Source organism: Dioszegia hungarica (assembly GCF_025882075.1).
Source record: "Dioszegia hungarica strain PDD-24b-2 chromosome Unknown MKK02contig_7, whole genome shotgun sequence".
Classification (NCBI taxonomy): Eukaryota; Fungi; Basidiomycota; class Tremellomycetes; order Tremellales; family Bulleribasidiaceae; genus Dioszegia; species Dioszegia hungarica.
The window spans coordinates 707,775-735,519 of record NW_026515769.1 but is presented as its reverse complement, the minus strand read 5'-3'; the positions used below and the strand labels follow the sequence as shown (position 1 = coordinate 735,519).

Genomic DNA, 27,745 nt, shown 5'->3' with positions numbered 1-27,745 from the left:
CAAGCTCTGTTCAGCCAATCCGCCCAAGGACGATCCTCATCTGCTACTGTTACTCCTTACATCAAAAATAGAAGGGCAGGATGAGTATCGTACGGACAATCAAGAACATGCGCGCGGTGGGATTCAAGGAGTGGTTCAGAAATATGACGTGAGTCTGGGCGTTGCCGAGGGAGAGCGAGCCTCCCTCTAAGAGAGCGCGGGTCAAGAGGCGCCAAAAGGAGTGGGCTGATATGATAGGTACATCGGAGATGCGAAGATGGGGACACATGTCGGAACGGATCAGATGGGGAACAGATACTATGAGAACAACAACCCCATGGAGGAGGTTCCTGGTATGTCAAGGTGCCCAGATCTTGCCGACATGGCCCGACGCCTAATTGAATACATACTGACGGTGGCAGGCCGTCAACGCTGGGTAGACTATGCGCAAGACGATTTCAACGCCTCGCAAGCCGTTCCAGAGTGGCACTCATGGCTGCACCACATCAGGAAAGACCCGCCACCTACCGACCCGATCATGAATGCCAGCCGACCACCATGGCTTGCTGTGAGTTTGCTTTTGCCATCGCAGTGGGGAGAAATCAACGGACACTGGCTTGGGAATGGAAAGACTTGAACTCGACGTGATATAAGGGGAATTGCTGACGAAATTTTAGGACTTCAAGGAGAACTTGACCGGAACACGAGGCGCGTACAAGCCATACTCAACCGTCGTACCAAAGATCAGGGCATGGGATCCGGTGGTCAAGCAACGAGGAGGTGGCGCAGCGAGCGCGAGCTCGGAGACCCAGGCTTGATTGTAGCGGGGATGTACGATGATCGGAGACACCGCTTCAAGAGGCTAACCTTGACGAGACTAAAGGGCAGGATTCATATCGGTGTATTTCCAACCGCTGACGACTCCCTCCTCCGTCGCTGAGCCCTCATCCCCAGTCTCATGTCTCCAGAAATCGTCGGGGTCGGTTGACAGCATCCGCTGCTCCAGCGGGGCACTAAGCTCCTCCAGCGTACAGCCGCACATGCACCCCAATTGCGCTGCGGGCGTTTGGAATAGCTGATCAAACTCCTTGAGGCCCTCGGCGTCATTCTGCGTATCCAACACTTCAGCTTATTCTTTTGGCATCCAATCAGTCAAATCGAGCTTACATGGCGGAAGATCGAGCGAGGGTATTGTGCAACAGCAAGAAGGGATAGATATTGGCGAGCCGACCTGCATCATTTGCAGCTCTCCGGGACCATCGCAGGGGTCCCCATCGGCGAGTTCGCCCTCAACAGAGAAGAAGACTTGTAGGTCGAGCCGATGTGTGACACGTATCGGCGTTATCGTGCTGCTGATCAGAAAGCCGCGCTGTCGGAGCGGGATCTGACTCACCCTTCATGCGTACTAGGCCGGACTTTTTCGTGTGTCGGCACCCTCACTATCGCCTTTATTGCCCATCGTCCGTCTCCGCGCGATCCGCCCGCCTCCGGTCCGCGCCACAGGCTGTTCACGGTATGTCCCGGGAACTTTTCGCCTGAAGCGTGAGTGCGACCCGTTTGGTATAGCACCATCGACCGCGTCGGTTCTGGATGTGTTGGCGGGTCGTCCGGCGAGCGGGGAGAGGAAATGGTGTATGACTGGGCCAAAACGACGCGGATGAGGAAGATGGTAGTTTGAGGTGAAGGGGTGGGCAGGGAGATTGTGAGCAGGAATACGGCAGATATTGACCACTGATAATAGTAAGCAGGACATACTTCGGAGCACCGTAGCGTACCAGATCGGTTACCGCACTGATGCCCCACAAGCCTAAATGTTGGATCTCGCCCCTCCGCTCGAGGTTCAGCTGGTGCACACCGCCATTGGGGCTCGTAATGGCATGAACGAGCAGGTTTCGCTTGACGAAGAGGTCCCCATCCAGCCATTCAGCTGTTGCTGCTCCGCGTCCGCGTAACGCCCCGAGTATGCCGCCGCTGGAGGATTTGGCACATCCCTGGACGTGCGCGTAGAGGTGATATGTGATGACCCCGTATTTGTGGCAGTCGTGCGTTGCGAGCGAGGCGGGAAGGACAAGATTGAAGGAGAAGCTGGCGCATAAGCTGCTCCCTTGAAGGCAAAAAGAAACGGACAGAAAAGGAGGAGACTCACCCTTGACTCCCCTGCTCTAACCACATCCCATGCTCCGTCTCATTCTGGATCTGCACCACCCGCTCAAATATCCCATCTTCCTCCCATCCCCTCGTATCGCCCATCCACACCCTGGAAACACCCTGCACAAATACCGATATACCCCGACATCTCCTTCGATATTCCATGACCACTTCGAGGGAGCCGGAAATGATCGTGTCATCTCCAGGGACGAGGGCCGTAGAGCTTGATATGGGGCGGACGAGGGCTACTCCCCTGTTTGATCAGCGACACAGCGTGCAGTGGAAAGAGAGGAAGAGAGCCGGACCATGCGGGAACGTGGAGCTTGAGTGTTCCTTTAGGGCTGATTCGGGTGGGCTGAATACACCACACTGTAATAGCGGACGGAACATGGGAGATGTCGTCTGTCTCCAATGTGCGCACTGCTCCTCTCGTCCTGGCGTATGTTGGTGGGAGAGTCATCACCCAACTCGTGCTCGTCTCGGCCGCTTACACAGCTGGTGACATAGGCGTACGGTATGACAAGGTATGACAGGTCTTGAGCCGTACCCCAGCTCAACAGGGGAGGCTTTGAGGCAAGCTCACAAGCGTTGGACATCGCGATTCGTCCCTGGAAATCCTTGTAAGCAGCCAGGGCGCGCTCGCCGCGGCCCGCGGAGGTTACGGTACGGTAAGCCACGTGGTCAGCTTATCTTATCTTTGAATGCCTGGCTGGCCGATGTGTGGCTGACTGCGACCATCATCCTTTTGAGCACGGCATCAGGCTGGCACAACCACAGAAAGGATGGACACGCTGATTTTGCCATTCGGCATGTCACATGAGGGCGACGCCGCTCGTGCTTTCTTGCGCCGTCCCCTCTCGCTGATCTTCCACCGTCTGACTCGCTTACAAGAGCTTGCCACATACGAATCATCACCCCTGATCACATCGACCATGTCTGACGCCAGCGATGCGCTGGATCCGTTTGAGATTGTTCATACGACAGTCATGGATCGTGCCAAGGCAAAGACCTTTCTGGAGCATTCGAGGAGAATCAAGACGCTCATCCAAAGGCTGCGGGAGGACAGTACGCTCCTGGACGACGACCAACCCCTTCTCTGTCCGCCTGCCGACGACCGGAGTGTCGAGATGTTCAGAGAGCTCGAAAGTGAGATCGCAGGCGCTCAGAGTCAAATCACCGCACTGTTCAACAGAAAGATCGCTCAAGATGATCTGCGCATGCTGACCCAAGTCCCTCAAAGCCATCCCTGGCTGGAGACCGCTTGTGCCTGGCTCTCATCACACGGTGGCTCTGAGCGTTCAAAGCTCTTCCCGATGGTCATGGCGGAGACTATATCTCGTCTCGATCTCCTGGATACCCAACTCGCCAACATCGCGGTCGACCACCGTGACGGCTCGTATCCAAGGAACTGCACTTCCTGCTCGAGGGGCTTCAGCTGTCGGCCTGAGCTGTGGCAGAGAGCAGTGGCGCTCGAGTTGTCCCTCCGCTCGGCTAGCGCAGTCTCCAGGTCTCTCAGGGGCGATGATACGGACCTGGCCAAGCTCTTGGGGCTCTCGCAATCACAGGCGGCCGGCAAGATGACCATCGCCAGACGTGCCGGCGGGCAGGGTAAGCAGGGAGCGGAGACGGCTGCGGATGATGATTGATGTGGGTATGTTTTTGAGACGGGAGGTACGCTGCGTATTATAGCGGAGTCGGCGGGTGCTAGGAGATGTGTTGGTTCGTTGAGTACTCCCTGATATTATGTCTGCGCAAGAGTGGCCATGTGTATACGTCGATGTGAAGCTTCCACAACCGGACCCTAACATTGTCTGCATGATAGGCCTGTACTTCCCCGCGCAAGCACGTTTATCAGGCTTCACAAACAACTGAAGCGTACGAGCCCCTCTCGTGGGGAACAGTCGTAGTCGTGAGCTGATTGACGGATCTACGCCCATTCTGTCTCCAACGCGCCGCCAGATAAGCAGGGTGGCGACTGGCACGTGCAGCTAGCCGGGCCGGCATGCTGGCTGGATCTCGGGATATTGGCCGTGGAATCTGGCTATCCTCAGGGCTTGATTGCAGTCGTCCTTCCGCCATCCAGACCGCGAGGGTGTACAGATATCCCATCAAAGGAAACGCTGTATGACACACGTACCAGTAAAATGCGATCTCCCTCCGGCCCCTCATGATCTGGATTCTGCGCCAGAGCATGGCTACGTCTGGAGCCCTTTGACTGTGCAGGTAGGGCCCATACACATTCGAGCAGATTGCGAGCTCTCCTTGTTCTGCACAGCTTTGATGTGCATCCCTTGTGGAAGCTGTGCGATCGGGCTCTTGTGGCGATGCACAGGAGAGGCAGACACAACTGAGCCAGCAGCATATCTGACTGGCGAGATCACCGGGAGTTGCAGCTCGTCCTCATCACTTCACCACTGTATCCCCTTCCCCTCCACATCTACACAGCTCATCACCAACCTGGCAACAATGAGCTCTCCCGAATCAATTACGACCACGATTACATGCCAACATGCGCGCAAGGCTGACGAGGTGAGCAAAGACTTCATCACGGGCTTGAAGACCTTCAACGCTCGGGTCACAGAGATCGGTGAAACGCTCTTGCAGCGATCTCGGCTCGCTCTCCTTCATGAGGAAACGGGCCTGAGCGGTCCTACAAGCAGCCGAGATCAGTACGTTTCTTTGTATATATAGTATCGGTGCAGCGCGTTCGGTGGACAGAAGGTACCAGGCCAGTAGCACATGATGGCATTGGCCCCCTGGGCAAGACGTGCACGGTTCATACCCACTCGCTGACGGCGGGCTGACGGTGGGCTTTTGAGAGAAAGGAAGATCGATGTGACACGCGTTTGGACAAATTGCGATCTTTTTGCACTGAGCACAGCTTCAAAATAGAGCACTCGCCCTTTCTAGTCGACAGGTGGAGATGGCGCGCGTATGAGCAGATTGCGCCCTTCTTGTGCTCTGCACAGCTTGAGTGCTCCTTTCGTCCTGCTGTGTAGCTCATCCCTTCACCACCCATCCGAGAGCTCAGTCCTGCCCGTCTACGTGCAGCTCATAAGCTTGTCCAAAAGCTCGAAGTTTCCCCTTGACCCCCCGGCTCTCTCAATCCCATCACCTCCACTACAATCCCAGCCGCAATGAACCCTTACGCCAACATGACCTACATTGAGAAGCAGGAAGAGCTCAAGAAGCTCACTGCGGCTTATCACGATCGCATTACCTCCTTCAATGAGCCCCTTGACGGTATCGTCAAAATCCTCTAAGAGCAGTTCGTGCAGACACAGATGGAGATTGAGGTAGATCAAGCAGCCCACTGGTCCAAGCACGGCTCCACCTTGGTCCCCCTCAGCTCCTGCACCAGGCTCTGCACCGCAGCCGCAGACAGCTCCCAAGGCTTCCAAGACAGCGCACTGGTATCGATGTTCAAGCTTCCCGCTCTCATCGAGTCTCTGGGGACTCTCCCCGACACACTGACACCGCACCAATCCCGGTCGCTGTACCGTATGATTGGCGACCTGAAGGAGACGGACCCAAACAACACATTGCAAGCGTCGAGCAGGAAAAGGATCTCGACCGCCCGAACGCGCCTGGGGTCGCCCAATTGGCTCAAGAACGGCACCAAGGCAGATGACCGTGTCAAGGCGGGGTGGACGGCTGTCGATCACGCAGTTTCAGAGACACTGCGCGGCATTGCGGACGTTGGCTTGGACTGTGAAGCGACGATGAGGGAGGTTGAAGGCCGGCCGAGGGAGCTGAGCTCAACTCCCACTGAGCCCTTACGGGCGGTGGAGCAGGCGTGCCAGGAGTCCCCACTTTGCTTCAACTTTTTCTCATGGCTCAGATTGCAGTGCAAAACGGAAGGGTGTGGGTGCTCGGGACAGTCAGGACGGGGCAAACCTGCGTCCTCCCTGTCGTGCGCTACGGCAACCTCGTCCGGAAAACCCGAAGATGTCTGAGATTTCGACGTTTCACCGCCTCTCGCGGTACAAGTCTGTGCATTATACGAGGCCGAGGATGATGATGGAGCTGGCGCAGCCAGAGGAGTATGTGAGCTGTTAGCGGTGTTGATCTCAATTGTTCGTTATAGATGAGAGACTGTGGATGATTCTGTATGCCTGGTGTCAGAAGCTCGCACCTGTCTCCCCCGCGTACCTCTAGGAGTACTACAGTAGTTGAGATCCTCAACCCCATCTCTTCAGTCTCGTCAACAAGCCCGGCTCGTCGATTAACGATAAACGATAAATCCTGTACCGCCTAATTACTTGGCCACTTGTTAGGACTTGCCCACCACGTACACCGTCCAGACTTTCCCTGATGCTCATGACGGCGTTGCCTTCTCGCCACTTGCGCCACGATGAGTTGACTGACTGCCTAGACCCCTGCGCAACTCGGGTACGAGATAGCAGGACGTGGGAGGCAGCATTTTAGGCATTCGGAAGGTATTGTGTACGTAGAGTGGTGTCGTATTCGTTCGTCTGCAGTCCTTGAGCACAAGCAGGGATGCAGCCATGTCTAGGGAGAGCTTGGAGCGCGCCCGTACACGTATGTAGAAGCGATCAAAGAATCGCATCGGCTCTAACGATACTGCATAGGCCGGTGCCAGAGCCACGGGCAATATATGAATGATGAGTATCTTCAGATTAGCAGATCCCCCATGCTCTCTCGTCTGACCTACAGCTTCATCCCTACAAGCCGAACAGGCCTTCTTTCTCAATCACATCCCATACTGCCTCCAATAAACTCAGATACACCACCACCCCATCTCCCTCTTTCCCTCCTCTCGGATGCGGCGGCAGCACATACGCCAGCCCATCCATGAGCGATATAGGCGTGAACGGTGGGCTAACCAACACCGGCTTCTCCCCCTCCTTGAACTGCGCCGCCCCTTCTCCGTACATATCAAACTTGTTCCACGCCGAGATCATGCAGGATCCCTGCCCAAACTTCATCCCAAAGGTGACGAGGTTGAGGTTCAGCTGGGCCGCAAGCCACTTGACGGTCCGTTCCGCCTCGACGCCGACGACGGCTTGGGTGGTCATCATCGCCTGTAGATGGCCGGCGATTCGGTGCAAAGGTGCAGAGGCGAGGTCTGTGGGAGGGACGGTAGTGTAGTGCGTGAGAACGCCGTTGGGGAAGTAGTTGGGAGGAAGGGCAGGGAGGCGGTTCGCTGCGCGAAGATTGAGAGGAGAGAGGAAGTCGGTAGTGACGATTTTGTGGATGGAGGGGGATTTGGCTTCGAGGATGAGCCGCGCTTTGTAGATTTGCTGGTGTAGCCAAGCGCAGAGGGCGACGAAGGAGGATATGGGCTTGTCCGGAGAATCAGGGTCGCTAGCTCTGCACTTGATTTCCGCTAGGTCCGCCGAGGAGAAGGGGAGCTCGCGGCCGAGGACAGGGAGGGGAGGTGCGGCAGGGGGAGCGGGTTCGGTCGATGCGGGTTCCGGTGCCGGAGGGTCAACGATGTGGAAGTCTTTTGGCCGGTATCTCCTTGCCTCCTCCAGCTCCTCGTCGTCGCCCCAGCCAGCCAGATAAGGCTTCGCACACGGCTCCATGCTCACTGGTAACTTTCCCTTGTCCGCCCCGTCCAATCCCCTATATATCCGCGCCAAATCCCCCGCCAGCCTAAAGAACCCATCTGCATCCGTCACGATATGGGGACACCTGATCCCAAGAGCGACACCTCCGCACGCGTACCGTGTGTACTGGACGGTAAAGATGGGATCACGGCCCAGCGCCTCCAGGGAGGAGTCGTACGGCGCCAAGAGGTAATTCCCAGCTCCAGGCTGGTCCAGGATTGAGTAGACGCCCGCCTTTGTATAGCTTGACAGAGGGACGTCTATGGTCGCTTCGTGAAGCAAGGCGCCAGTACCATGACGATCAATTACGTGCTTGCCAGCTGCGGTATCAATGCGGAACCGGCCGGAGAGGTGGGGATAGTAGTTGAGGAGGTAGGAGATAGCGGTGTGGAGTCTGTCGAGGGAGAATGGGGGTGTACCATCTGAAGACGGCTCATAGATGAGGACCGTGGCGACTGGGATGAAGTAGAGGGTGAGCAGGTCGATAGGACCGAGCACGAATGGGGTGGGTGTACGGGAGAGTACCGAGGGGTCTTGGGGATTGACGATGTGGTGCCGACCTCGACGAAGCGGACCGAGCGGGGAGGTGAAGGTGGAGCTCGAGATTGACATTGCGCGACTGTCAGAAAAGGTCAGAGGTCAGCCCAGCGGTCGTGCTCGTGAGCCTTACTTATACCTCGGCGTGCATTGTGGCTGCGAGTCAAGAGGCAGGTGAGGGAGTGGCGGAGTTCGGATCCGAAGCTGGAAAGGAGGGGTCGCTGGCGCCACTTTCGGGAATACCCGGAAATACCTTGGTTGGCTGGTGCCTTGCCCTGAAGTGCCACACTCACTTACCAGCAAGCACACTCACTCATCGCGCGACAAGCAACCTCGCTCCTCTCTCTCTTCTCCTTACCCATCCATAGTCTATATAGACTAGCTAGGTCATAAGCTACCCACAGTCGTCAATCAGACGACTCTTCATATCGCCGAATCGTTAATTCGAACTTTGGCGATATCCCAAAACAGGGCAAAGATACGGACGAGAAATCATCCTACGGCCTATCCCACCCTCAGGCTTCTCGGTTTCTCTCGGTCTCTCTCGGTTCTGTACGACTCTTCATCCTCTCGGGCGCCTCTCTGGCCATAGATTGTCGCATTCCCGGCTGTAACGATACCCTATACGTTCTCTTCTCGGATTCCATCTATCCCCCAAACAACCAATCCAGCCTTCTGGTCTCGCCACCGACCCCCTTATCGCGCTTCTCGGACCTTCTCCGGCGTACCAGGCGTTAGCAAGGGCGCAGATAGGCGGGAAAAGGGGAAAACAGGCCTAAGAAGGGACTAGCCAAGACTACAACCTCACTTCCTCCTCGAACTCGGAATCCAAAATGACGGTCACATTCCCGTACTCTTCCGCCCCTGTGCGCCAGATTCGGGAGATCCAGTTTGGGGTGATGAGTCCAGAGGAGATTGTGAGTGTTTTCTATATGATGCGTTATGTATGGGAATGTCAGGAGGAATGAGGGAGATTCGTTGGCGCTACACGCGCTGACACCCGCAGAAAGCCTTTGCGGTGGCCAAGATCGAGCACCCGGAAGTCATGGATGAGAGTGGGCAACGGCAGAAGGTTGGAGGACTGATGGATCCCAAAATGGGCAGTATGTCTACTTTTTTTGTCGGTTGAGCTTTGCCAACTCTACAGCTATCGACCGCAACTTCAAGTGTCAGACCTGTCTCGAAGGCATGTCGGAATGTCCTGGTCACTTTGGCTACATTGACCTCGCCCGCCCGGTCTTTCATGCCGGCTTCATGATCAAGGTCAAGAAGATCCTCGAGTGTATCTGTTTTTCATGCGGGAAGCTCAAGGTTGATATTGTGAGTATAGTTGTGGAAAGATCTGACCCCAGCGCGATCCGGCTGTAGCCAATGTCGTCCGTCGAGTCAAGGCGCAGCACCGGCTCAAGGCGATCTGGGCATTGGCGGTCAAGAAGCATGTGTGCGAGTCGGACGTTCTGGACGAGGAGGAGGATGGGGACGCGACGGCAGAGGATCAGTTCCAGAGAGATCAGAAGAAGGCGGCGAAGCCGGGACATGGGGGATGTGGCCATGCTCAGCCGCTCTGGCGGAAAGAGGCTCTCAAGCTCATTTCGGTGTACAAGCCGGTGACGGAGAAGGGGGAAGAGGCGGCGGATCCAGAAAAGAAGGTGGTCCCTCCAGGGGAGATTCACAATCTTCTCAAGAAGATCCCGGCGGACGACCTCCACATCATGGGTCTCAACGCCGAGTTCGCCCGTCCCGACTGGATGATCCTCACGGTTCTTCCGGTGCCTCCTGCGGCGGTCCGACCTTCGATCTCGGTGGATGGCGGTGCAATGCGGTCCGAGGACGACTTGACGTACAAGCTTGCTCAGATCTTGAAGCACTCGGCGACGGTCCGGCGGCTCGAGGCGGAAGGTGTACCCCCATCCGTCATCAACGACCACTTTGACCTCCTTCAATTCCACGTCGCTACCTACATGGACAATGATATCGCCGGTATCCCGCAGGACATGCAGAAATCCGGTCGGCCGATCAAGGCTATCCGGGCGCGTCTCAAGGGGAAGGAGGGGCGGTTGCGGGGGAACTTGATGGGGAAGCGTGTCGACTTTTCAGCTCGTACCGTCATTACCGGTGACCCAAATTTACAGCTGGATCAAGTCGGTGTGCCGAGGAGTATCGCCATGACCTTGACATATCCAGAAAGAGGTGAGTTGAGAGGTGGGCAGAGCTGACGGTAGTAACACCCTATAATATCGTCTACCTCCAAACACTAGTCGGGAACGGTCCCGCCACGTACCCCGGTGCCCGATATGTCGTCAAGGATACAGGAGAGCGGGTGGACTTGAAGTACCGCAAGACTACCGAGCCGGTATCGCTGCAGTTTGGGTGGATTGTCGAACGGCATTTGAAGGATGGAGAGTGAGTCTAGGTCTGGGCGAGCTGACGATAGTTATGTCCTCTTCAACCGTCAGCCGAGTTTGCACAAAATGTCCATGATGTCGCATCGTGTCAAGTTGATGAATTATTCCAGTGAGTGAAGCTGTCAAGATAGGGAATTAAGCTGACGACCAGCTTTCCGTCTGAACCTCTCTGTGTAGGCCTCCTCAATGATTTCTAGCTCTAGCTGACTTTCAGAACATCCCCCTATAATGCCGATTTCGATGGTGACGAAATGAACTTGCAGTAAGTCACCATCTCGACAGGAGGATCGCGCTGATCGTCAGCGTCCCACAGAGCGAGGAAACGCGCGCAGAGTTGAGCCAGATTGCCTGGGTTCCAAGACAGGTACATTGTCCTGCCAAGTTCGTCAGAACCTTGTGCTTAGCCTTTAGATCATCTCGCCCCAAGCAAACAAACCTGTCATGGGCATCGTGCAAGATACGCTCCTCGGTATCCGGAAAATGACGCTGCGGGACAATCTCCTGGACTGGTTCCAAGTCCAAAACATCTTTTTATGGGTGACGGACTGGGATGGCCAGATCCCACCGCCGGCGATCCTCAAGCCCAAGCCAATGTGGACGGGCAAGCAGCTCTTGTCGATGTGCATCCCGAAAGGCGTCAACATCTCGGTCGAGCCCGCAAAGAAGGAGGATTGGGAGGACGAAAAGGACAAGTTTGTCATTATCGACGACGGGCAATTACTCCGGGGGATCATCAACAAGAGTATGGCGGGAACGTCCGAGAAGGGTCTCGTCCACGTCATCTTTCGTCAACTCGGACACGTTGCCGCTCGGGACTTCTTCTCGGCCTGTCAACAAATCGTCAACTTTTGGCTCCTCCACAACGGCTTTTCGGTCAGTATTGGAGATGCCGTCGTCGCGCCCAAGACGATGGACGAGATCACCAACCGGATGGCTCAGGCCAAGGCGTCGGTGCAGGCGCTCATCACCGAGGCGGAGAACAATCTCATGAGGCAAAAGCCGGGAATGACGATCCGAGAAACGCTGGAGAAGCTCGCGACGGTCGCGCTGGAGGAGGCGCGTGGATGGACGGGTGTGCACGCCGCGGCGGAGTTGAAGGAGGCCAACAACTTCAAGCAGATGATGGAGGCGGGATCCAAGGGAAATCCCATCAACATTTCGCAAATGGCGGGTGTCGTCGGGCAACAGCAGGTTGACGGAAAGCGGATCGATTTCGGGTTCAGACATCGGACGCTCCCTCATTTCTCGCGGGATGACTATGGGCCGGAGTCGAGGGGATTCGTCGAGAACTCTTACCTCCGTGGTTTGACACCTCAGGAGTTTTGGTTCCACGCCATGGGTGGTCGTGTGGGGTTGATCGATACCGCTGTCAAGACGGCTGAGACGGGGTACATTCAGCGGCGGCTGGTCAAGGCGATGGAGGATTTGAAGGTGGGATACGATGGGACGGTGCGGAATTCGAACGGAGACATCATCCAGTTCTTGTATGGAGAAGATGGGATGGATGCGACGGCTGTGGAGAGTCAGGTAAGCTTGATGCCCGACTTGGCTGACAACAGACTCTCGATACGCTGTCGGCGTCGCACGAGGACTTTGAGGCGACCTACAAAATCGACGTTCTCGGAGGTCGAGGGTTCAGCAAGGGCGTGCTGCAGTCTCATATCGATACCCAATCGGTCGAGCTGCAGGCGCTGCTGGATGAGGAGTACCGGCAGCTGCTGGAGGACCGGGCGGAACTTCGGACCACCATCTTCCCGGACGGATACGCCAGTCGTCCCCTCCCCGTCAGCTTCCAGCGCATCATCAAAAACTCTCAGCAAATCTTTCATATTGATCGTCGACTCGCGTCGGATCTCGACCCCATCACCATCATTGAGCAGCGTCAAGCCCTCATTGACCGCCTCATCGTCGTTCGCGGGGATGACGAGCTCAGTCGGACCCACCAAGCCAACGCAACTATCCTCTTCCGGATCTTCCTCCGGTCGCAGCTGTCCACACGGCGGGTCCTGGAAGAGTATCATCTCAACCGGGAGGCGTTTGACTGGGTCGTCGGAGAGATTGAGCAGAGCTTCAACCGAGCCCTCGTCGATCCGGCGGAGATGGTGGGGACGCTGGCGGCGCAGTCTATCGGAGAGCCGGCCACACAAATGACGCTCAACACGTTCCATTTGGCCGGTGTCGCCTCCAAGGCGGTCACGGGTGGTGTGCCCCGTCTCAAGGAGATCATCAACGTCGCGGTCAATATCCGGACCCCGGCGCTCAATATCTACCTTCACGACGAATACAGCCAGACCGAGGAGGATGCGCACAAGATTATGCGTCATCTCACCTATACGCGTCTGCGGGACATTACGTCGTCGGTCGAGATCTTTTACGATCCCGATCTGGACACTACCCGGATCGAGGAGGACAAGGATTTCGTCGATGCCTTCTTTGCCATCCCAGACGAGGATATCCGGCTGGAATCCCACTCCCCCTGGCTCCTCCGTCTCGAGCTGGACCGGGCCAAGGTTCTTGAAGGAGGATACGAAATGTCGCAGATCGTCAATGCCATCGCGACCACCGCCGGCAAGGACGTCTTTATCATCCACTCGGAAGATAACGCGCCGAAACTCATCATCCGGATCCGGGTTGTCAATACCGAGGAGGATGAGGAGATGCTGGGCGATGAGGACATGTTCCTGAAGCGGATTGAGGGGACGCTGCTGGATGCGGTCGTGCTCAGTGGTATCAAGGGGATTGAGCGGGTGTTCATCTCGGACGGCAATCAGATGAAGCCAGACAAGTCGGGGCTCTTTGTCAAGGCCAAGGAATGGTACCTCGAGACAGACGGTATCAACCTGCGAGAGGCGCTCGCGGTTGACGGCGTAGACGCGGTCAGGACATACTCCAACAACTGTTACGAGGTGTTTACGACCCTCGGTATCGAGGCCGGACGGAACGCTCTCTTCAAGGAGCTGTACGAAATCCTCTCGGGTGGTTCGTCGGTCAACTACCGTCATCTCGGCTTGTTGTGCGACCTCATGTGCAACAAGGGTCAGCTCATGTCCATTACTCGGCACGGTATCAACCGGACCGACGCGGGTGCCCTTTCGAGGTGCTCGTTCGAGGAGACGGTCGAGATCCTGCTCGAGGCGGCAGCGGTCGGGGATATTGATGATTGTCGGGGAGTGGCGGAGAATGTGCTGTTGGGGCAGATGGCGCCAATGGGGACCGGAGCGTTCGACGTGTCGCTCGACATGACGATGCTCAAGGACGTCATTGTGGACCATCGTCTACCGGTGCAAAACATGCTCGCGGCGGGTATGGCGGGCGGGATGACACCGGGCGGAAACATGACGCCTTACGACAACTTTTCGCCCATGTGGCCAGGACCGGGGGGAGTCGGGAATGCTGCGTTCTCGCCCATGCAGAACAGCAACAACGACGAGGGTGGCAACTTTGCCTATATGGGATACGGACAGAGTCCCATGCACGGTGGCGCGTCGCCAGGCGGGTACTCGCCGTCCTCGCCTGCGGGGTACAGTCCCACCTCCCCCTTTGCCGTCACGTCCCCAACGTACTCGCCTACTTCGCCCTTCCAGGGTGCGGGTGCGGCATCCCCTTGGGTCCCTCGTGGTGGCTATGGCGGAACGAGCCCGGCCTACTCGCCCTCGTCGCCCCAGTACTCGCCTACCTCCCCCCAGTACTCGCCTGCCTCTCCCTCGTTCTCCCCTTCATCACCCACCTACTCCCCCGCTTCTCCGGCATATGCTGGCGGTGCCACTCGGGCATCGCCGTACTCTCCGGCATCGCCCGCTTACTCCCCTACCTCGCCTTTGGCGGGTATGACTTCGCCGCGGTACTCGCCTACTTCGCCCAAGTACTCGCCCGCTTCCCCGGCGTTCAGCCCCACTTCTCCAGTCTACTCGCCCACATCTCCAGCGGCCTTCCAGGCTACTTCGCCTCGGTACTCGCCCACCTCTCCCCAATTCACACCCACCTCCCCTACATACTCGCCCGCTAGTCCAGCATACTCGCCTACTTCGCCGGCGTACTCGCCCGCTAGTCCCGCCTACAGCCCGGCGAGCCCAGCGTTCAGCCCAGCATCGCCGGCGTATGGGGCCCAGGCGCAGAGGAATGGGAATGGCGCAGCGGGGCAAAATGGGATTGGGAATGGAGCGACCGCGTCGGGATCGGGAGCGGCTGTACCGCCCAAGAAGCCCGGATGGGGGAATGCGGGATATAGCGCGTCGCCGAGCTGGAAGAGTTAGGCAGAGTGGCGTTAGTGTAGGCAGCAGGCCGTGTAGGGTGTAAAGTAGTATCATAGTAGATAGCATTCCGTAGTTTCGTAGCGTAGCGTAGCCTGTATCGCTCTTGCATCAACTGAAACTGTACAACAATGGCTAATACTACAACAGAAGCTATGCCCCCTTCCCACCTGGCTTTGGAGCAAAGAACGCCTTGATCCCTTCTGGCTTCTTCACCTTCTTTACCGCCTTGGCTGCACCAGGTTTGGCAGGCGGCCGAGCTTTTGCTGGGCTCTTTCCCTCCTGCAGGTCCAGCGCAAAGTGGTAATCTTCGTGCTCCTGCTTCTTCTCCGCCAATTGCGCCTTTTGCCCTGATCCAGCTTTGACCGACAGGCTGGTCGAACAGCGGGGACAGGTCCAGCTCGTCCCGTCGTCTTCGACCGCTGCTCGGGGTCCCGATGCGGATGACGGTTCGTGCTCGTCCTCATCGTCGAGAAGGGATATGACGTCGGTAGCCTGCGAAATGGGAAGGGAAGCTGCCGGCTTGGACGATTCGCCATTCTTGACCAGAAAGCCGTGGAGGGGGTTCTTGGGCTTGCCGGTGTGGAGAGTGGGGAGTCGGCGCTTCGGCGGGGGTGGAGCGGTCTCGGAGGTGGGTATAGGCGATCGGGACCGGGAGTGCTTGATTACGGCGGCTTTGGACGAGGTGGGCATGGAAGGGGCGATACTAGCAGAAGGCGTCTCCGAGGTGGTAGGAGGCGGAGCAGCAGCAAAGAACCCCTCGATCCCTTTTTGCCCTCCCTCCATCCGCTCTAGACCGGAAAATGTCAATGACATCTGCTCGTCAGCTACAGCCTACTTCGTCGACAAGGCTTCGGCCTAGCTCACGTTGTTCAGCTTCATCCCTCCCCTCGCCATGGGCTGACACACCTCATCCCACAGCCTCTTCGCGAATTTGACAATATACTCGGTATTGAGATTCCGAGAGAATGGGAACGGAATCTGGCGATGCTTGACCGACTCGATCCCCGTCCGATATCCCAGGGCGATTGTCTTGGGCCATATACCCGGTGTGACCTCCCTGGCCTCGCGCAGGCGGACGCAAAGCTCGCCAGCGAGAATCTTGATCCAGTGTAGGCCTTGCTCGGGAGTCGTGACGGCCGGCCGGGTGTTTTTGGAGGCGAGCATGGACTTGGTAGCGACTCGAGCTGTGACTTCAGAGAGGTCTATACCCTGATAGTCAGCTATGGTCCACGTTGACGCATCTTAGAGCTTACTCGAGCGATATTATACACCCAGATTGACTCTTCCCCAAACCGCTTTTGTAGCTCCTCCAACGGAACAGTGCTGAAAGTTGAGCAGGAGTCTGGCTTCTGGGTTTATGTGCGCTTACAGCAAATCCCCCACAGTCTTGACGCCAAACTCGGTCGCGATGGAGGTACCCAGCTTTCCACCAAGCATGCGGATCTGCAATCAGCTCGACCTCCTGAGTAGAGAGCGCTGGCTCACATCGGTGAACTCCATATCCCGAAGGAAAGCTGGAGTAGCTGCAGCTCGAAGGACAGTCTGAGCGTTGGGCTTCTTCCAAGCGGAGCATAGCTGTGGCATGTCAGCTGAGGTACCCGCCCACACTACGCAGGACTCACCTTGGCTATGGCCTTGTTGTGCGCAATCCCCGCCGAGCAGGTATAGTGAAGCTGCTTGTAGACCTCTGCTCGGAGCTCTCCCATGATCTCTGCTCCAACGAACAGCGCCCAGTCCTCCCATGTGTCTGGAGGCTCCGCTGAAGTCTTATCGACGTCTTCTCCAACTTCCTTCTCCGCCTGCTCACCGTTGATCGGAACGACGTTTCCGGCTGTTGTCCAGTCTATGGGCGGAGGGGAAGGTATAGACGAGTCCAGTCCATCTGGTGCGTCGTCCGGCACATTTGCTAATTGAGGATGAAGTAGCAGTAGCTTGTCGATGACCATGGGAGTGAGGTCCAGGAACGCCTCGTCAATAGACGCTTTCTCTGCTCGTCAGTCCAGCTCAGCCAGTGACCTACCTATCTCTCCCTTGGAAATCATCTCTTTAAAGATTGCCAGTATCTTCAAGCTCTCCCGCCTATAAGGGTCCAAGCTGACTTTATGCGTCCTCGAGTCCACCTCGCCCCAGTACCCCGCCTCGGCCTCCCCATCGCGATACGTTGCAACGTGCTGGACCGTCAAATGTGGGCACATCTTCTTGGCCTCATCGATCGTGTTGAAGCGCTTGATCCCAAACTTCCTCGCCGGGTAGTTGACAGCGATGATGGACTGCCATTGTGCGCAAATGAGGGGGATATCGTCCGGGAGACCGAGGCGGACCTGCTCGAATTGCGCGTAGGCGGCGTCAATGTCGCAGTGGGCGATGGTGCGCAGGGGGTTGTGCACGGTAAGCGCGGAGGAGGAGAGCAGGTGCCGGTAGGTGACTGCGGGGCGGGCTGTTGAGGACCGCTGAGGGTGCCCTGTAAGGAAAGCCATGCTAGGTCATGGTTGATGTGTAACCTCAAAACAAATCAAGATTCGCGGAAAGCCTTTGACACCATCCATCATCCTTCTCCAGGCTTAGAGACCCTTCTGTCATAACAAGCTGCCGGCCTCTCGCGTATAGTAGGTAGACTAGCCCAACACTAAGGCAGTACTCACATGCTGACCAGTCTCGCCTTTCAAGATGGGCGTTTCCGACTCATCATTTTTGACCGCGCTGTGCGCGCAGGTGCGATCAGCAGGAGGCTGCGGGTTCCTGAACACCAATATCTGGGCTGACAGAGATCTGACTTATGGCTCTGACAGCCGCAGACCTGACGGGCAGACTCGTAGTAGGGTATACTTATCCTCAGGGACTGGGCATCTCGCCGTGATCACGCCTTGCTTACTCACCAGGTGAGTGAAGGGAACGTCTGGCCCGGATGCAAGGATCGCTTTTCCTTGGTCGAGCTTCTGATCATCCGCTCATCACCGTCCTATAGGTTGCCGGAGAGACGACGCCACTCCTTCCATACATCATTTCCTCCTTCAGCATGGGTCGAGGCGCGTACGACAGATCGAACGTGTGGCCCAAGGGCTATACAACCGATGCGAAGCTCAACGACATGCTGAGGCTCCAGAGACTGACCGACTTCTATGACAATCTCAAAGGGAAGTCCCCACACGAGCAGGCCGAAGCCTGGCGATCCAAGGCAGGCACAACTCGGATCTCCCTCGAGGATTGGCCAGCGCTCGTGGAAGATATCGCGGAGACGGACAAACGCCAATGCGCTGCGGAAAGCGCCTTTGCCAAGGCTACTTGTATCGTATCCAGGATGAAGTCGACTTCGTTCGGTTACAGTCAGCTCGCGAGCTTGTCCGATTGCCTCCGGGCAGAAGCGAGTAACGGATCATTGAGTGTGGAGCGGCAAACGGACCTGACGAAGAATCTGACGCTACTCATACAGAGCGTCTGGCACAAGAGGGAGGCAGGCATCACATCTGCTGAGGACTGCGGCGGAGCTCCTGGTGAAGGATCAAGAGGGGATCAAGAAATTGACGATGCTCTGACTGCACTGGTATCGCGACCAGCTCCCGCCCAGCTGAGACCAATACTGTACAAACCTTAGATCGAGTAGCCTGTGTAGTCTTGGGGTAAACGCTCTTGATGTCAAAAATCAAGCTTATCCGTACGATGATGAGTTACACCTACATACAGAGTATCAGCGCTGTCCACGCTTCCTTCTGGATGACTTCTCGACCTGAGCACCCGGACTGAACCCTATGCAGACGGGCTTCGTGAATGGCACCCTTAGATTCTCGTCCCCCCCCCAAGCCATACGCGGTCTAATTTGGTGTTCCGCCTTCCGATAGGCTTCTCGGGAACAGATCAGTTGGCAAGTCATTCTGGGTGGCGAGAGATTGATGATGCGTGAGACGCTTCCTTGGTTGCGCCCCAGCGCTATTCGGCTCGTCTAGATCTGACCCGATCCTTAGAACATTTACATGCTGAAACGTGTCTGAACGTGTCTGAACGTCGCTATCAGGTACACCGTCCCTCTGAGCGCGGGGAACTTGGTATGAGCGTAGCTATCAGGGGTATAATCGGTCAACTTGATCCATACACCGCTTCGTGCTGGCGAATGCGGACCGGGCGGATGGCTCAATGCCGCCACCCGGGTGCCTCAACTTCCCATGTCAAGGCCGTTTGCCGCTTTCCTTCTAACGGTCTTCATGGTCTTCCTCCCGGCCTGCTTGATCTGCTCCTCGCCGAACGAATGCCATGCGACAATATGCTGTGAGTATGTCGCCCGAGAGTTCTGGTCACTTGCCATGACATTCGGCAAGGTTGAAGGCGCCGTATCGCGCCCAGCTGCCTTTGCGCAACGCCCAGCTAGCTAGGTGATCCTTAGATCTCAGATGCCCGAACGCGTGTCATCCTCGCGCTAAAGGATTGAGAACATCCCTTCACATGCTGCACAGCTTTGCTCTGCTCCTTGTCATTCTACTGTGAACGATTGACACGCCGCAGCCCACGGCCGTCACCTCCCCTGGATTCGCCACTTACCTCTCGCTCTCCTCCATATCATACCCTCCCACCTATATCACCACGCGCTCGCCATGTCCCCCTTCCTGACGGAGATGGCAATCGCCACACCTGACCTCATCATGTGCGATCATTCGTTGGGACTGCCTGACATGTGCCGGTACCTCGGAAACTCCTCCTCTGGATCCGGTCGGTCTGCCCTTCGGTCGTCAGGGCTGTTTCCGAGGGACAGCGGGACCATCGAAGAGTTGCAGCGCAAACTTGCTGCCACGACTGCTGCCACCGCTGGAATATCAGAAATCATGACAAGGGCTGCCGCCAAGGCCGCTTGCATCCTTCACTTCGTCCAGGATCCGAACTCCCTTGAGCTCACGCTGGCCCAGCGAGGCCCAGCGTCGAGCTCTCTCCAACATGATCAATGATCTGGACCAAAGTCTCCTCTACAATTGGACGTACGCGGGTCGTGGCCCCGCGCTGAACAATCTGCGCGAAATGGAGAAACGCTCTGATAACACCAGTCTCCGGAAGATCTACACCAACTACCAACGAGTTCGACAAGTCCATCAACGCTGCCTTGTCCAGCCTCGCAGATGTCTTCATCCGGGACGAAGCGGCGAAGATGGTTGAGAAATCCCGGCTCCAAGCTGAGGCGAAGGCTGAGAAGGAACGCATCAAGGAGGCAGCGAAGGCTGAGAAAGAACGGCTCGAAGAGGAGGCCCTTACGGAGTCGACTTACACGCTTGTGGAGGAAGAGGGGTGGGGCTCCGAAGTTCCTGCCCAGGACGCAGAAGACCTGAAGGTTGAGCGGGGGAGCGGGACAGCTGGCCCATGGGTCATCATCGATTTCGGCGAACGCGGTATGCTCGATCTGGAAGGAGAAGAAGAGTCGATTTGAGGGAGTACGGACGCGGGTAAAGGGCCACCGGTCTTTGCTTTATGTCGGCAGGTTCCCCTTTGGGTGCAAATGTATGCTTTGACTAGACTCCAGCTCTTCAGAGTCTCCCAAGAGGCGGCCACGAAAGAAGGCAGGTACCTCGTCAGTAAGTTAGCTTGCCTAGCATCGGCGACCGGCTACATTGCGTTAGAGAAAAACGTATGCCTTGGGCACCGGTCAGAAGTATACCAGTGTGAGCGGCGTCAGAGTTGTCAGCACCAAGACCATCATCGCATCGTGCCATGCACTTTAATCTACAAGGAATCGTTACAAGTCGTGCCCTCCCCACTCTCCATGCCGTAACGCTACAAGCTCCCCCACCCTCCTCCATCCGACGTCAACTCTAGCTTTCTCGCCGTCAAATGCGGGATCATATGCTGCAGCCATGTCGTCCGGCGAAGCTCGTCCATCCGTCCGACATGCATGTACTGGCGATGCCCGCGTCTGCTCATCAGCCCCGTCCCCTCCTTTGCCAAAGACATACCTCATTGAAATGTCCAGCTCTCCGTGCGAGTCGAGGTATGGCATATGCCCAAAGCTCCCGCTCCCCGCGTACAGATACACAACCAGCCAGCGCTTGATATCGACAAAGAGTCCAACGACCGCTCCGCATCTACCGTCAGCTCGCCCTGACCCAAACTCACGATCTCATGTGTATATTACACTCGCCCTGTTCTCCCTCGGCACAGCAATCGCCCGCGAGGCAGACGAGCGCCCCGCAAAACAGACACAAGGCGGGAAAGTTGGGTCGAGTCCCGCACGTCTCGCACTTGGTTTCGGAATACCGATTCATCATGTCTTCCCATTTATGCGGGAGACGGAGGAGCTCGTACGTTCCCGGGTATTCGAGCGAGGGGACAACGCGGCCCTGCATCGCCCATTGGTTGAGCCAGCGGGCGACGATGGGTGTTTCAGTCGCTTGGGGGTTGGACAGGACGGGGACGGGTTCGGGGATCCCGAGGAGGTGGAGGAGGCGGGCGTACTCGCAGCCAGAGCTGGCAGGGTCGGTACGGGGATACTGGCCGGCGACCGAGTAAAAGATGATGGCGCATCGACGGAGGAAAGGGAGGGTATGCGAGTACATGATCTTGGCGAGGGTCTCGTCCGATACCATCGAGAGAACGTTCTCGGTATCGGTGAATGGGCCGGCGTTGTTGCGGAGGAGATTTCGCATGATGGGTTTGAGGCCGCGGAAGAGGTTGAGTGCTTCCGCGAGGCCGGGATCGGCGGGTGGGGAGGAGCGGGGTTGAGGGTTGGTGCGGGAGGACAGGCAGCGCTTGATCCACATGTTGATGCCGAGCATAGTACGGGTGAGCTCGGCAAAGAAGGCCATGTGGATGACGGCTTGGAGGAGGTCGGGCGCGATGGCGGCGGTCTCGACGACGAGGACGAGGGGGTTGCGCAGCAACAAAGGGGAGGGGAGGGTGGAGGCGCGATACCAGTCCGGGAGGAAGCGCGCGAACAGCCCGACCCGGAGAGCGGTCCGATCCCACCTGGGACCAAAGTACAAGTCCAGCTCGAGCTGCATCAACCCAATCAACTTTTTGATCAGGGTCATGCTCGTCTCTGGCACCTGCTCCGCCACGCTCTGCCCGGTCGTCGGAAGCCCACGCAGGGCAATCTCCGTCGTCGAGACCGTATACGCAATCACATCATCCGGGACGTACATGTGCGTCTTGCGATTCCGAAGCCGCTGACTCTGTTCCGAGAGGGGACGGACGAGGGAGCGGAACCGCTCAATCATTTTGGCGGTGGTTTTGACTTCCCGCCGGAAGGTAGGGTCGAGGCTGACGGTGTGGAATGAGCAGTCCGAGAACCACGGGACGAGCTCGCCCGTCTCGACGTGGTGGTCCCAGATCTTGGCCGATTCCCGGATTTTCAGCAGACCCTCTGACGAGACCTCGCGGATCTTGTCGGAAAGACTGGCGGCGCGGGCGGTGATGGGGGATTTGAGACGCGTGACGGTCGAGTCGAGGGGAACGAGCATGTTGCCGAGGCTCTTGCAAAGGGGGCAGAGGTATTCATACCGCGCGGCGTTTTCGGGGTGGTGCCGCTGGACCTGCTGGGTATGGCGATACCGCGTCGCGTCGAAATAGTGGGCCATGCACGACTCGTGCATGAGATGGGAGCAGGCCGAGACGATGACGCCGAACCGGTGATTGGCGGCGGGGTACCCGTCTGTGGATAACGGCTCGCCTGTCGTTTCCAGCCCGTACCGATGATACCGGGTGGCCTGGTCGAGCGACGACGGCGCCAGCACGCTCTCCTCGAACCAGTCCCTATCCGGTACCGCCTCCCGCATGATTCTGCTAGGCTGAAACAAGGCCAGCAACCCGCCGGTATGTGACGGCGTCACGTCCTCCTGGCAGACAATGCACGACCCGTACGTCTCTTCCGGGACCGCCTCGACTTCATCCTCCTCCATATCATCCTCCTCATCCAGCAACGCCGCGGCAAAGCTCGCCTGCTGCTTGGCAAAGTCCTTCATAATCTGCTTTTGCCGCTCGGCCGCTGCGATCCGTGCGTCCGGCTTGGGAATCGCCGCTTCCGCCTGTTTCCGGATCGCCTCCTGCTCGTGGTACTCGCGCATGTACGCTTCCGGCACGTTCTGGACGATGATGGACATGATGTAGTCGGCTTTGGCCTTGTAGGGCTTGAACGCCTCGGTGGTCTGCATGAGCCAGAGGTTCTGGAAGGTGCTGAGCGAGCCCGAGATGGGGTGGGATTGGACCGAGCAGAGGGAAAAGGTTTTGGCGTCGTACGAGAGGATGAGCATGATGAGCTGGAGGGCGAGGTCGAGCAGGAGGTCGAAAGACGGCATAGACTCGTCTGTGCGGACATACTCGAGACCGGGGAATGCCTCGGGATTGGCGATGGGTCCGCAGTGCGCCACCGCGTAGTGGATGATTTCATGCGCGACCTGCTCCGACATCCAGTGGTGGATGTTGTACCATGGGCCGTCGGGGTTGGGGTGGGTGATGGGAGGGGGAAGGATGAGGGTGTCGTCGTTCTTGTCCTTTTTCCGATGGTCCAGGATGCGGTCGACCGCCCGACGTTGCTCATTACGAGAGTAATGACGCCAGTAGGGATCGATCGACTCGACGAGCTCTGATTTGAGCGTGTACGATCCCGCCGCCGTGTCGGTCGGCTCCTTGAAATCCGCCATCTCCACCAGGAACGGCAAGACCGACCCATCCGTCGTCTTTTCCGGCAGCTTCTTCATCAGGTCCGAAAAGGTCAACGGACCCAACCCCAGCACCTGCACAATATACTTGCGCGTGTACTGGTCGGTCGTCCACCCGTTGATGGCCGACTGATCCGTGACGAGCGAGATGCAGAGCATCATAAAGTCTTCGAGGATCTGGACGTATTGACGCGGCTCAATCTGGGGGTCATCCCAAACCTCCGGTCGATCCGTGTGCAGCGAGAAAAACTCGGCGACGCCGTACCGGTCCGCGAGGGCGGAAAAGAAGGTGAGGGGGCGGATGGTACAGAGGGATGCTTGGAGAAAGAAGAATTCCTGGTCGATCGTCGCGTCGCGATTTTGGATATCGCGATAGTGGTGGGCTTGGCCGCGCATGCCCGCGCCGTTCTTCCGCCAGAGGTCTGCCCGGATATGCGAGAGAATGGCGTGTTCTAATTAGTCAAGTCCAAGCTTGAACTCACTTTGAAGGGGAAACTCCATCAACAACAACTTGTCCAGCTCTTTCTGGTCTCCTCTCGTCCCGTACAAGACAATCTCCTCGATGATACCGGTCGGAGTGTATAGCTCCACCTCGCCACGCGCGCCAGACACTTCGGTGACGGGCACCACCTCTAGCCCATCGCCCATATCCTGCTCTATCCGCCTCCACTGCAGCATCCCCATCGCCTTGTACGCCTCCGCTAGCAGCAGGTTCATGTAGTGATGGAACGAAAACGCATCAATGACCATCATGTCGTTTTCGATCAAAGTGGTTTTTGATCCGGGGACAAAGAGGTTGTGGACGATGTGTCCTCGTGGCTTGGAGTATTTGGCCGGATCGAGGATATTGCTATTGAGCTGGATATCGTTCCATACCCTGAGCCCGACATTGCTGATGTTGGAAAGCAAAGCGTGGGGCTTGTCGCTATACCGCAAACTCTCGCCGAGCTCTTTCGACGCCTTGGCCAGATCCCCGAGGAACGTGAATGTCCGAGGCCAGTCGACCTCAAACTCGACGTGCTCGTTCCGCTCTTTCCGCTGGGACTGCATCCCGCAAAACACCTCGAGGAGCTGACACGCCCGGTTAAACATGACCGGATTGGACCCGATGAGGATTTGGGTTTCGTTGTGCCGGAGGAGGGACCGGATATGGCCAAAGATCGTCCCTCCCTTCTTTCCCCGAAAGGCGGGGAATTGCTCCGGGACGATCCGGATAGTGAGGGGGTCGCTCCGGTCGACATCTTCTGGAGGTATCACGAGCTGCCCCGCGCGTGCCTGGCCGGTGAACCACGACTGGGCGACGTCCAGGACGATATCGAACAGCCGGGCCTTGCGACAGGCGTAAGCGCACGCAGGACCGTTCCCAAAGATCATGTACGAGATGCCAAAGAGCAATCCCGAATCAAGCTCCCGGTCCTGCGTGATAAAATGCTCGAATAGACGGACGTAGTTGTGGGTGAGTCGCACCGCGAGGTCCCGCCTCATCTCCCAGTCGACGCAGTAGAGCCGAGAGTAGATGGACCGGAGATCGAACTTGGCTTTCCGCCAGAACCGCGGGTCTTCCATGAGAAGCCAGTCGATCCGGCGCGCCTTGTTTTGCGCGAGATCGTACAGGTCCGCAGGGACGCCGGTGCCCCCGTGGACGGTGTCTTCCCGGCGGGACTCGTTGAGCGCGCGCCAGAGTAGCCGGCCGACCAGATCCTGGTCGAGTCCGACGGCGCTGTGCGAGATGTCCAGGACCCAGCTGAGGAGCGCGCCGGCCACTTCTTCCCGGAACGTATCGTACGCTGGACGGAGACAAACGGAAATGTCTATTTGCTGAAACATGGACGCGACGTGAAAGGCCAGCTTGGCGTCTGGCGTGGTGATGATGACTTTGCGGCCCTGGAGTCAGCTCGGCCAAAGCTGAACTTACCAATTCGTCCACTTCTCTAGCCCATTCCTCGGCCTGCTCCCATGGAATCCCGCACGCATCCCTAATTTGCCTTGTGACCTCCTTGATTGTATGCCGATCATCTCCCCATATCACCACCGACCACGGTCCGTTCCCCCTCGACAACCTCGCCACCCCCGTCGTCGGCTCCGGCTTGCGCATCGCCACTTCGTCCGCCGGTAAGCGCCCAAAGTCCGCCGAGAGGGGCGCGAACTGCATCGCCATGATGATGTAGTCGAGCACGATTGCGAGGGTTTGGTATATGGATTGAATGAGGGCTGGGGGAATATTGGGATAGTCGGTGAGAAAGTCGCGGGTGTGCTCGGCAGGGGGTTGGTCTGGAGGATTCCGGGGGTGGTGGGCGCAACCTAGTACGCCCTCGGGTTTCCAGGCGGTCTGGTCCCCGCAGTCGCAGGTGGAGGAGAAGGAGTAGGATTGGTTGAAGAGGACCTCATGGCCTTCGTGGTCGCTCGCGCGGAAGCAGTCTACGCAGAGGACGCAGCTCGAGTCTAGTGCGCACGTCCTGTCGTCAGCTCTGACGTTGTTAAGACTCACCTGCAGGTGTATGTCCGATCTGACCGCTTGATCATCTTTCCGCATACCTTCCCACGGAGTATTGGCCGAGTGGGCGACTTGCCCCCTTCTAGCCGCTGCGCATTGACATCCCGCTGAGTCTGGCTGAGCGAGTAGACCCGGTCTTCCCCGCCTTCGCGCCATGCCCAGCTCTCGGCGTCCCGAGGGAGAGGGACCGGCTCGTCATCGGGTAAGAGAAAAGGGATCCACTCGGCACGGCAGTAGACTGTGTTGAAGAGGTACCGGAGGAGGGTGCCGTGTGCTGCGTGGTTGAACGAGTAGCCGGAGCGTACAGGGAGGTCATGAAGGACGTCGCAGAGGGTCTTGTGGGGGTCGAGGTGTTCTTGCAGCTTGCCTGGGGCTTGGGGTGTGGCTAAGCGTGATACTACGCTAGATGTGATGTTACCCCATAGTCCCGACATTCTAGGTGATGGGTAGTAGATGCAGGTTGAATGGAGGTGGACCTGTAGCTTCGCAAGTGATCGTCGCCTCGGCTTTGACCTATAGCTATCACATCCTCCCATTTAAGCCGTGGTTGCCAACTCCGCATTCCTCACCTTCTCTCACCGTACACCCACAATGTCATCCCGCCCCTCATCCACATCACACGCGTACGCATCAGCCCCTACAGTCCCCTCGGCTCTTCACCTACTAGCGGCCCCTACCCCGACCCTCCTCGACGCCGCTCTTCCGGGCTATCTCCTCCCGCAGGTCGTCCGCCTGCTGCGCGAATCGGCAGAACACGTCGTCCGGCGCCGTATAACCCGCGAGGAGGAGCTCCGGGCGGAAGGGCTTATACCAGGCGGGGGAAAGGGCAAGGGGAGGGCAGAAGGGGATGTACGCGAGATGATTGATAAAGAGGGGTCGGACAGGGTGGAGCGGATCGGGCTCATGGTGGGGGGGTATATTGCCGAGAAGTGAGCTATGACGTTTGGGGTGAGAGTATGAGCTGACGATCAGGTTGATGGTCGCTAGACAACCACTGGCTTCTCATCTGGATATCATCAAGTTCATCTGCAAAGACTTGTTTCTGTTTGTATACTCGAAACAGATCGATAATTTGCGAACGAATCATCGCGTACGTGCATCAAGCTGGCAGGACCTAGCCCTTGGCATGAGATCCCTCAGCTGATACCACAGGGCGTCTTTGTACTCCAATCACACGCCTTCCCACCACTCACCTCCCTCTCATCTCACCGCGGCCCCGCAGCCGATCTGGAAGCTGCCAAAGCTGTACGTCATCTTACCCCCTCCTCAAGCTTCAACCTCTCAAGTATGGACCGTGCTGACAAATAGCACCTCGTCTTTCCCCAAGCGCTCGTTCAAGGCGCACTAGCCCGTCTGGGTATGGCCGCATACGTTACAGCGGAATGTTCAGGTCTGCCGCAGTGTGCGTTGTCTCTTCCCTCACCCGCTCAGCTGTTGGCCTCCATCTAGGAGATTTACATGAGATTGAGCTGACAACATAGGCACGTTCCAGATCCGGACGGTCAAGTCGACGCAGCAGCCCCCTACACCATCAGTGATAGGTACGCCAGCAGGTGGGACGCCTCAAGTCGGCGCGTCGGGTGGTCCGGGAGTAGGGGCGGGAGGTGCGGGCGCAGGCGCGGGAGGGCACAGACCACCGCCTATCGGAGTGGGACATTTGGGGCTGGGTATAGGTCAATCGTGATGTACCCGTATGAGCTCTTGTACCGATCAGCATGGACTTCAACTT

The 27,745-nt window shown here is 57.5% G+C and overlaps 9 protein-coding genes across 9 annotated transcripts; 5 read left to right on the top strand and 4 right to left on the bottom strand.

The window, feature by feature from the left end:
- Nucleotides 1-80: 80 nt before the first annotated feature.
- Nucleotides 81-797, top strand: MKK02DRAFT_24265 (putative cell viability protein; the record flags this gene model as incomplete). The annotated part of the gene is made up of 4 exons (XM_053086869.1): nt 81-148; nt 238-332; nt 402-547; nt 657-797. The coding sequence occupies 4 exons, from the start codon at nt 81-83 to the stop codon at nt 795-797; spliced, it is 450 nt and encodes a 149-aa protein (XP_052947250.1).
- A 59-nt stretch (nt 798-856) lies between these two features.
- Nucleotides 857-2,632, bottom strand: MKK02DRAFT_43396 (uncharacterized protein; the record flags this gene model as incomplete). The annotated part of the gene is made up of 6 exons (XM_053092398.1): nt 857-1,087; nt 1,211-1,328; nt 1,373-1,710; nt 1,755-2,064; nt 2,126-2,380; nt 2,619-2,632. 6 exons carry the CDS (start codon nt 2,630-2,632, stop codon nt 857-859), a joined length of 1,266 nt encoding a protein of 421 aa, XP_052947249.1.
- Nucleotides 2,633-2,936: 304 nt separating this feature from the next.
- Nucleotides 2,937-3,773, top strand: MKK02DRAFT_32310 (uncharacterized protein; the record flags this gene model as incomplete). The annotated part of the gene is made up of 1 exon (XM_053088482.1): nt 2,937-3,773. One exon carries the CDS (start codon nt 2,937-2,939, stop codon nt 3,771-3,773), a length of 837 nt encoding a protein of 278 aa, XP_052947248.1.
- A 1,491-nt stretch (nt 3,774-5,264) lies between these two features.
- Nucleotides 5,265-6,083, top strand: MKK02DRAFT_43394 (uncharacterized protein; the record flags this gene model as incomplete). Its single annotated transcript, XM_053092397.1, has 2 exons — nt 5,265-5,370; nt 5,428-6,083. The coding sequence occupies 2 exons, from the start codon at nt 5,265-5,267 to the stop codon at nt 6,081-6,083; spliced, it is 762 nt and encodes a 253-aa protein (XP_052947247.1).
- A 729-nt stretch (nt 6,084-6,812) lies between these two features.
- On the bottom strand, nt 6,813-8,312 carry MKK02DRAFT_24199 (transferase; the record flags this gene model as incomplete). Its single annotated transcript, XM_053086857.1, has 1 exon — nt 6,813-8,312. One exon carries the CDS (start codon nt 8,310-8,312, stop codon nt 6,813-6,815), a length of 1,500 nt encoding a protein of 499 aa, XP_052947246.1.
- Nucleotides 8,313-9,070: 758 nt separating this feature from the next.
- Nucleotides 9,071-14,895, top strand: MKK02DRAFT_23798 (DNA-directed RNA polymerase II subunit RPB1; the record flags this gene model as incomplete). Its single annotated transcript, XM_053086786.1, has 11 exons — nt 9,071-9,154; nt 9,244-9,340; nt 9,385-9,557; nt 9,590-10,427; nt 10,460-10,640; nt 10,672-10,751; nt 10,794-10,815; nt 10,857-10,904; nt 10,946-11,006; nt 11,054-12,169; nt 12,202-14,895. The coding sequence occupies 11 exons, from the start codon at nt 9,071-9,073 to the stop codon at nt 14,893-14,895; spliced, it is 5,394 nt and encodes a 1,797-aa protein (XP_052947245.1).
- A 150-nt stretch (nt 14,896-15,045) lies between these two features.
- On the bottom strand, nt 15,046-17,372 carry MKK02DRAFT_43391 (uncharacterized protein; the record flags this gene model as incomplete). Its single annotated transcript, XM_053092396.1, has 7 exons — nt 15,046-15,708; nt 15,760-16,104; nt 16,149-16,218; nt 16,265-16,338; nt 16,381-16,470; nt 16,518-16,882; nt 16,916-17,372. The coding sequence occupies 7 exons, from the start codon at nt 17,370-17,372 to the stop codon at nt 15,046-15,048; spliced, it is 2,064 nt and encodes a 687-aa protein (XP_052947244.1).
- Nucleotides 17,373-20,643: 3,271 nt separating this feature from the next.
- MKK02DRAFT_24156 (ubiquitin-protein ligase) lies at nt 20,644-26,450 on the bottom strand (the record flags this gene model as incomplete). The annotated part of the gene is made up of 8 exons (XM_053086849.1): nt 20,644-20,785; nt 20,823-20,951; nt 20,983-21,713; nt 21,810-23,974; nt 24,005-24,080; nt 24,135-25,406; nt 25,438-25,978; nt 26,011-26,450. The coding sequence occupies 8 exons, from the start codon at nt 26,448-26,450 to the stop codon at nt 20,644-20,646; spliced, it is 5,496 nt and encodes a 1,831-aa protein (XP_052947243.1).
- Nucleotides 26,451-26,607: 157 nt separating this feature from the next.
- MKK02DRAFT_43387 (putative ER to Golgi transport-related protein) lies at nt 26,608-27,700 on the top strand (the record flags this gene model as incomplete). Its single annotated transcript, XM_053092395.1, has 5 exons — nt 26,608-26,945; nt 26,989-27,106; nt 27,169-27,261; nt 27,325-27,418; nt 27,498-27,700. 5 exons carry the CDS (start codon nt 26,608-26,610, stop codon nt 27,698-27,700), a joined length of 846 nt encoding a protein of 281 aa, XP_052947242.1.
- Between the last annotated feature and the right edge of the window lie 45 nt (nt 27,701-27,745).